This window comes from Nanorana parkeri, unplaced genomic scaffold (assembly GCF_000935625.1).
Source record: "Nanorana parkeri isolate BGI_ZX_2015 unplaced genomic scaffold, ASM93562v1 scaffold144, whole genome shotgun sequence".
NCBI lineage: Eukaryota > Metazoa > Chordata > Amphibia > Anura > Dicroglossidae > Nanorana > Nanorana parkeri.
The window spans coordinates 195,862-204,991 of NW_017306412.1; the positions used below are offsets into that span (position 1 = coordinate 195,862).

Sequence of the window (9,130 nt, forward strand, 5' to 3'; positions counted from 1 at the left end):
TGCCCTAAATGTCACAAAGCACATGGACATATTGGTTAAAAAAAACGCATTAAAACGTCACCAAAAGCAGCTTTTTTCCTGCCCCTGTGCATGAGGTTTTATACGATTCTGAAAATGAACTTTCTTTATTTCCAGCACATCAGCCCCCTTCCACGAGCCGCAGCTTACATCGATTAGCTCGACGCTCTGCAGCCTAAAGAGCGGATAGCCGATCCGTAGAGTTGACAGGTCTTGGAGACGATTGCCGATAGAAGGCCCGGCGGCCCCGGCAGACCTATGCGCAGAGCCCAGATGTGATTTTCACGGCGTTCTACCGAGGAATGGAGCGCTCGGACCGGCTGCAGCTGTTGGAAGTGTCTGTCCTAGAAGAGCCCCAGCGTGCTCTGCGTGTACTAGAATGGCTGCAGTATCTGAGGATGGTGCTGCCCGTCACAGCTCGGGTAATTAGGAGGGGGCGGATGCTGTAGCTGGGGTAACCACACTGTACAGAGGGGACACATCTGGGTGGTGCCTTCTGGGGTCCCCCACTCGTCGTGTGTGCTGAGTATAAGGGAGCTCTATGACAGGCACACAGGGGGTCATCAACCTGTTAATTCTATGTGGGAGAACTAGGGACTGCTCCAAGCATTGAGTTCAAAATGAACTATCTGTGGATGATTAGTGATGTCACATCTGCAGTGTGAACTGTCTGTGGATTATTGGTGATGTCACATCTGCCATGTGAACTGTCTGTGGATGATTGGTGATGTCACATCTGCCGTGTGAACTGTCTGTGGATGAATTAGTGATGTCACATCTGCCGTGTGAACTGTCTGTGGATGAATTAGTGATGTCACATCTGCAGTGTGAACTGTCTGTGGATTATTGGTGATGTCACATCTGCCATGTGAACTGTCTGTGGATTATTGGTGATGTCACATCTGCGTGTGAACTGTCTGTGGATGAATTAGTGATGTCACATCTGCCGTGTGAACGGTCTGTGGATGAATTAGTGATGTCACATCTGCTGTGTGAACTGTCTGTGAATGATTGGTGATGTCACATCTGCCGTGTGAACTGTCTGTGGATGAATTAGTGATGTCACATCTGTCGTGTGAACGGTCTGTGGATGAATTAGTGATGTCACATCTGCCGTGTGAACTGTCTGTGGATTATTGGTGATGTCACATCTGCCGTGTGAACTGTCTGTGGATGATTGGTGATGTCACATCTGCGTGTGAACTGTCTGTGGATAATTTGTGATGTCACATCTGCGTGTGAACTGTCTGTGGATAATTTGTGATGTCACATCTGCGTGTGAACTGTCTGTGGATAATTTGTGATGTCACATCTGCGTGTGAACTGTCTGTGGATAATTTGTGATGTCACATCTGCGTGTGAACTGTCTGTGGATAATTTGTGATGTCACATCTGCGTGTGAACTGTCTGTGGATAATTTGTGATGTCACATCTGCGTGTGAACTGTCTGTGGATAATTTGTGATGTCACATCTGCGTGTGAACTGTCTGTGGATAATTTGTGATGTCACATCTGCGTGTGAACTGTCTGTGGATAATTTGTGATGTCACATCTGCGTGTGAACTGTCTGTGGATAATTTGTGATGTCACATCTGCGTGTGAACTGTCTGTGGATAATTTGTGATGTCACATCTGCCTTGTGAACGGTCTGTGGATGATTGGTGATGTCACATCTGCCTTGTGAACGGTCTGTGGATGATTGGTGATGTCACATCTGCCATGTGAACTGTCTGTGGATAATTTGTGATGTCACATCTGCCGTGTGAACTGTCTGTGGATGATTAGTGATGTCACATCTGCAGTGTGAACTGTCTGTGGATGATTAGTGATGTCACATCTGCAGTGTGAACTGTCTGTGGATGATTGGTGATGTCACATCTGCAGTGTGAACGGTCTGTGGATGATTGGTGATGTCACATCTGCCGTGTGAACGGTCTGTGGATGATTGATGATGTTACATCTGCAGTGTGAACTGTCTGTGGATGATTGGTGATGTCACATCTGCCGTGTGCACTGTCTGTGGATGAATTAGTGATGTCACATCTGCCGTGTGAACTGTCTGTGGATGAATTAGTGATGTCACATCTGCCGTGTGAACTGTCTGTGGATGAATTAGTGATGTCACATCTGCCGTGTGATCCCACCTTTTAGACCATGTTTCATCCATATTTAATATTAGTATAATCTCATTATCCAAACCCTTCACCCTCCACCCTCCCTCTTCCACCCTCCCTCTTCCCTGAATCTTCTTCCCACAAAAACATGTCTCATTTTGAATCCAGTGCAGATGTGCTTGGCTCCAGATCCTTCATTCACAGGGCCATTCAAGGAATCTGAATGAAAAGACTACAAGTCCCATCTGCCACTACAGCAGAAGGACTTGTAGTTCTCAGTGGAGTACAGGTCTGGTGACCTCACAGTACTTGTAGTCGATTTATACTTCCATTTATACTTCCTCCCATCCTTTAATAGCAGGTCTTCAACTCAGTACACACAGGGGCTGGAGGAATAGTCTGCAGAAGTATGAAGTGACACAGTAATTTGTGATCATATTGGCTCTGGCTTTGTATTTTTATATTTCTGGGTGCTTACTGTTTTAACTCGCGCAGGATTGCTAATTCTTCTCAGCCAGTCATGTCATTTCCACACCTCTCCCACACTATAAAACCAGACAGGTGACACAATTATTCCCTGCTTCCACAGTTTAACTTTGTGGATTTATATGTCATCCTTATGCCTCCAGCCTGCTGATTGGACAATGAATCAGTTTGGATGAACTTTAAAGCCAGTGGTGTCTTAGGGACTGTGCGTCATATACGCAGATGAGCCATAACATTATGACCTATGAGAGGTAAAGTGAATAACATTGATTATCTGGTTACAATGCCACCTGGAAGTGGGGGGGGGGGATATATTAGGGAACAAGTAAACATTTTGTCCATGAAGTTGATGTGTTGGAAGTAGAAACAATGGGCAAGCGTAAGGATTTGAGCTACTTTGACAAGGAAAACATTGTGATGGCTAGATGACTGGGTCAGAGTAGCTCTTGGGCGATGTTCCCAGCCTGTAGTGGTCAGGACCTACCAAAGCTGGCCCAAGGAAAGAAAACTAGTGAACCAGCAACAGAGTTGTGGGTGGCCAAGGGTCATTGATGCACATGGGGAGCAAAGACTGGCCTGTGTAGTCCAATCCAATAGAAGAGCTACTCTACTTCAAATTGCTGAAAAAAAGTTATTGCTGGTCCTGATAGAAAGGTGTCTGAACACACAGCGCATCGCAGTTAGTTGTGTATGTGGCAGCGTCAGGTTGCCAATGCTGACCCGTGACCCCCGCTAAAAGCACCTACAATGGGCACATGAGCATTAGAACTGGACCATGGAGCAATGGAAGAATGTGGCCTGGACTAATAAATCACATTTTCTATTACATCATATGGATGGCTGAGTGCGTGCATCACTTACCTGGGAAAGAGATGGCACCAGGATACACTATGGGAAGAAGTCAAGCCGGCGGAGGCAGTGTGATGCTTTGACAATGTTCTGCTGGGAAACCTTGGGTCCTGCCATTCATGTGGATGTTACTTTGACACGTACCATCTACCTAAACATTGATGCTGACAAAGAATACACCTTCATGGAAATGGTATTCCCTGATGGCAGTGGCCTCTTTCAGTAGGGGAATGCAGGGCTGGACAAATCCCAGGGGCCCAGTAGTAAATGCTCCCTAAAAATTACAGCTGGCGCCCAACTTTTAAGTTTTCTCTAATTGTTGTCATTGAAGCTGGCTTCTAAAAAATAAACTGCTGGCTTCTGGATTGGGCCGACTGGCTCCTGAATTTCATATTACCTTGTCCATCCATGGGATAAGGTGCCCTGCCACATTGCAAAAATGGTTCAAGAATGGTTTGAGGAACACAACAACGAGTTTAAGGTGTTGACTTCGCCTCCAAATTCTTTAGATCTTCATCCAATTGAGAATCTGTAGGATGTGCTGGAAAAACAAGTCTGATCCATGGAGGCCACACCTCACAACTTACAGGACTTAACCCCTTCGTGACTGACGACGTACAGTGTACGTCGCCAGCATCGGGGCTGTTTAAACAGACTCCCGGCGACTTTTGCCGCCGGGACTCTGTTTAAACTTGTAGAGCCGACTGTCGGCTTTACAACAGAAGCGATCCTGGCGAACTGCTACTGACGGCTTGGTGCCAAATGCCATAGTATTCCTTCAGAGGTCTAGCGCAGTCCATGCCTCTATGGTTCAGGGCTGTGTTAACGGCAAAAGGGGGAACTACTCAATATTCGGCAACTGGTCATAATGTTATGGCTGGTTGGTGTATGTTTCAACTGTGTGTTTTACTAATTGCTTGGACTTCCATTTTAAGGTAATTTCTCTTACAGCAGCTACGTATGTTGTAACATAATAAGTAGTAATGTCCCGATACCGATGCTAGCATCGGAATCGGGCCAGATACAGGGCATTTTGACATGTACTTGTACAATATGAAATTGTAGTAATGTAGCTCACATTATAACTGTGAGCCCAGGCAAGCTTGGTGATACATCCCAAGGGGAGTGTCCCATGACGCCCTGGGATAACAGAAAGTGGGTCGGATTATGTTGGGTGTCATGCAGCCAGAAAATGGTGGTGGAGGAGGATGCGAAGGGCAACGCAGAAGCTTGGAGAGAGTGAGTAGCGCTTTGAAAGCATAAGGAATAAAAAAAAAAAATTACTTGTACCAGGGCTTTAAGTGCTTATATCCCGAGCCATTTACAAGTTTAAAATCCTTACTTCCTGCTCTGTCTCTTCCTAGGATAGTAAATGAAGGGAAATCTCCTTGACAGAGACTGCAAAAAAACTGACAGGGGTCTTAACCATTCTCTACTCTATGCACAAGTAACATGTTTGGCTTTACATGCTCTTTAAAGAAGAACTCCAGGAAATAAAATTTCAAAAAATCCCTTGCAGTGGGGCTACCCCCACACTGCAAGGGTTAAGTGCTCGTTATGGCTAATGGGCTCAAATAATGAAGATTTACTCACCTCTCTCCCCTCCAGCTATGGAATGCCCCTTGGTGTCCTCATGTCTAATGCAGGTCAATAGAACCTGCATAAAATGTGATGACGTCCTCATTCCTTAGACCGCCGGAGCCCAGGGGGGAAGAGGCTGCGGCTGGGAGGGATCCGTCAGGACCGAGGATCAGGTGAGTATATCTGCTTTATTTGTGTCCCCTAGATAAAACGGCACTGAACCCTAGTAGTGCGGGGGTTGCCCCACTGCAGGGGTAGGTTTTTAATTTTCCCGGAGTTCTTTTCACTTTTGGAACAGTTCACTTCGGCTGGGTTCACACCTAGGCGTATCGAATATGCGCGTTTCGTGCCGTGCGTTTTTACCACGATTCGCAGTAAAAAAAATGCGCGACAAACGCGCGTTTCCGAGGGCTACCTGGCTGTATTCCAATGGATACGCGCGGCAAATACGCCACAAAGAAGCTACTCTACCACTTTGGGCGTAGAGCATTTTGCAGCGCGTAACCACGCGCTGTAAAACGCCCAGATGGGAACCATGCCCATAGGCAATCATTGTTTTTCACATGTTGAGCATTTTACAGAGCGTAGGAACGCGCTGTAAAACGCTCAGGTGTGAACCAGGCCTTCACTGTGCAGTAGTCCATTTATCAAAGTGTTTTCTGTTTTTAGGCCGAGGTAAAGCAGAATCAGAAGCAGCTGGTTGAGCAGTTGACTCTGATAATGATGAGCTCACCTGGACCTCCAGTTCGTCGACTTTTGGCACATAACGTTGCTATGGTTTACAGTTCCGGAGATACGTTTACTGCTTATGAGACAATCGATCGTTGTAATGAGCTGATCCGAAGCAAGGATGATTCTCCAAGTGGCCTTCCCAACAAGCTGTATGTATTTATTCATTGTATTAGAATTTTACTTTACGCCTTAATTTTTTTAAGCCTGCTCTCCTCCTTTTGACCCCAGAGTCACTCCAGTATTATCCAACTATTGCACCTTTTTAGCTGCACCTGTTATGTATTATGTTTATCAACCATTAAATCATAAAATGAATGGCAGTAATTTGAATCTTTATTCCTCTTTCATTATTCAGAGCTGCAGTTGCCTGTCTCGGGGCTCTATATCAGAAGCTGGGTCGTCTTCTGGGAAGCACATTCAGTGACACAGTTGCTAACCTGCTGAAAGTTCTGCGTAATGCGGAGGTAAAGTAAAATGTTCAGAGCTCAAAATCAAAGGTTACACAGAAGATGGTCACGGGTTGTGGGTATGACATTCACTGTATGTGGTCAGAGGCTGAGTGCCTGACACAGGAGACAATCAGAGATTGTGGGCATGACACTGGATGTGGTAAAAGGCTACTGGCAGGATAATGGAAATTGTTGGAAGATAGGGGCATGAACTCGAAGTTGCTGATAGAAAGTTGTGGACATGATTCGGAGGCTGGTTTGATGATGGGGGCATGGCTAAGGAGATGGATGAAGAATGGGGGCATGACTCAAGAGATGGTCAGAGGATGAGGGCATGACTCAAGAGATGGTCGGAGAATGGGGGCATGGCTCAAGAGATGGTCGGAGGATGAGGGCATGACTCAATAGATGGTCGGAGGATGAGGGCATGACCCAGGAGATGGTTGGAGGATGTGGGCATGACTCAGGAGCTGATCGTAGATTGTGGGCATGATTCAGGGGCTGATTGGATGATGAGGGCATGGTGGTTTATCGACGGAGATTGTAGGCATGACACTGAATGTGATCAAAGGCTACAACGTTGATACTGGAGATGGTCAGAGGATGGGAGCATGACTCGGGAGGTGATCAGAGGATGGGGGCTGTACTCCATGTGCTCCCTTTCAGTCTCCAGCTTCCCAGGTGGGCTAGACAGACCTTTTTGCCTCATTTAAAACAAAAACCAAACTGTCTCCAGAGCTGGTGTTCCCATTGAAATAAGCCTCTTATATTCCTATTCTGATGACCGCTGTTAAAATGTGTAATTTTCATCACTTTCTCTCCTGCTGACAATGGTTACCAGGACAAACAGAGAGGGTGAATCCCCCATAGGGACAACAATACATATAATTCTAACCTTTCCCTACTCTATACAATAGCAAAAGAAAGGTGGGGTTTAGGCAAACTTTAATGCTTACCCTGACCCTACAGTGTAGCCCTAAACCTTATCCCCTAAAAATTAGTCCTTACCATGACCCCGTAATGCTAAAACTAATTTAACCCTTGGATATCTATACTTGTCTTTTTGCCAAACGCTTTTGGCGAACCTTTGCCCAAACCACCAGGATTCTACACTAAAAACACACCAGGCAAGGTGGTCATGCCAATGATTTACATTGCAGAGTAAATCATGATCTTGGCTTTACTGCCTAGTGAATTACTGACATGGAACAAACATTGGGATATAAGTTTTAGATTTCACTGGCTGCATACTGGGTAGAGATGATAGACCCCATAGTTTTCACCCTTAAAAACGGTTCAGCCATGGCGGCTTCCATGTTTCTGGACTCATAGGTTCCATTCAACTAGCTGTCAGATCGATTAAATATTACTTCTTTTAGCTGTTTGTATATTGGTTTTGGGAAGTATTAGATAGATATAACCTGTCAAATAGGGGGTACCTTCTCAGACCTCTGCATCATTGCTGGGCCTACGTTCTGAGGCGTTTCCTATGTCACAGGTCACATGAAATGGAGCCATATGGGAAAAATAGAAATAATATTTCGATTCTTGCATAAACCCAGTTGTAGCTAGTTCTCTATAACTGAAGATATCTTAACTGCTTATGTTTTCTAAGAGTCTTTCTAAATGTGAACATTTCTGTGATCTACAATAGATGGCTTTGTGTATAGATGTGCTTGAAACTTCTCCATTGCTCATGACAATGAGTCAGCTTTTCCCTTTTGTTTTTCTATATTAGAAAATAATTACTTTAAGTGGTTTATTTGGGTAATACATACTGTTCTTTTATACTCTCCCTTTTTTTTTTGAGACATCATTTTTCAATTGTCATTCATTCTTGTTTTCACAGTCTCAGGGCCGCTCTGAGATCATGATGAGCCTGGAAAGGATAGTGGCGGGTCTTGGACCTTGTGCTGCATCTTGCCATCGAGACATCTACAAGGCAGCTCGTTCATGTCTGACAGATCGGTCCATGTTAGTACGTTATGCGACTGCACAGGTACATCATTACATGCCTTTTACTCAATAAGATTGCTATGTTGGAAGTGGCCATTTTTATTTTAGAAAGGTAAGGTTGCGGTGACAACAGACGTGGCAGGATGCTGGAGATGGGGTATTTTTTGGCCTGTGGCACTTTCCCTCACATTGTGTTAAAGAGGCAGTGTCAGTATCCAATACTAATTTAACCCCTTCATGACTGAGCTTGTTTTTAGTTTCTGTTCGTAAATGACTGACACACTTTTGACATTTTTGCTGTGTGATTCTTCCACATAACTAATCCCTGCTCTCCCAGCAGTCACCTCTTTCACCTCCTCTTCACCTTGTAGACAGTCCCTCGGTGCATAAATGCAGGGCTATGGGTCGAACGTGATGCCGTCAACGATCCTCAGACTGCCAGAGCGGAGGGGGGAAGAGGCAGCAAGGACCGGTCAGCCTGGATGGAGATGGGGGGAGCTGGAATCGGGGAACTAAAACAGCTTTAATAGTGTCCCCTAGATATAAACAAGCACTTAACCCTTGCAGTGTGGGGGTAGCCCACTGCAAGGGTAAGTTATTTAGGTTTGCCCAGTAATGGGCTTTAGAATCAAGGTGCACATACAACAAAAAAGCACCAGATCTTGGAGCCTGAGAGAATGGGGATTAGGTAAGTAAAAGTGCTTTACAAAGGTTCCCTAGACACAAATGAGCAGTTAACCCTTGCAGTGCAGTTAACCCTTGCAGCCCCACTGCAAGGGTATTTTTTTTTTTTTTTATAGATATAAACTGAAATATACTTTAAAGTACTCAAGCATAGGCTAGGCTGTATTTTAAAAAAAATATTTTCCCCCATTGTCAAAGCAAACTTGTCTTTTTATTCACTTCTAGCACTGGAGCTTCTGCATTCCTGACGCATGCACTACT

The 9,130-nt window shown here is 45.1% G+C and overlaps 1 protein-coding gene across 1 annotated transcript in view; it reads left to right on the forward strand.

Annotated features, from left to right (window-relative positions):
- Nucleotides 1–292: 292 nt before the first annotated feature.
- The window catches only part of HEATR5A (HEAT repeat containing 5A), a 74,075-nt gene continuing 65,237 nt past the window's right edge, over nt 293–9,130 (forward strand). Inside the window, exons 1-4 of the mRNA XM_018554155.1 lie at nt 293–440; nt 5,718–5,929; nt 6,136–6,244; nt 8,079–8,228. Coding sequence (XP_018409657.1) covers nt 321–440; nt 5,718–5,929; nt 6,136–6,244; nt 8,079–8,228 — 591 coding nt within the window. The 5' untranslated portion in view covers nt 293–320. The remainder of the gene's footprint in view (nt 441–5,717; nt 5,930–6,135; nt 6,245–8,078; nt 8,229–9,130) is intronic.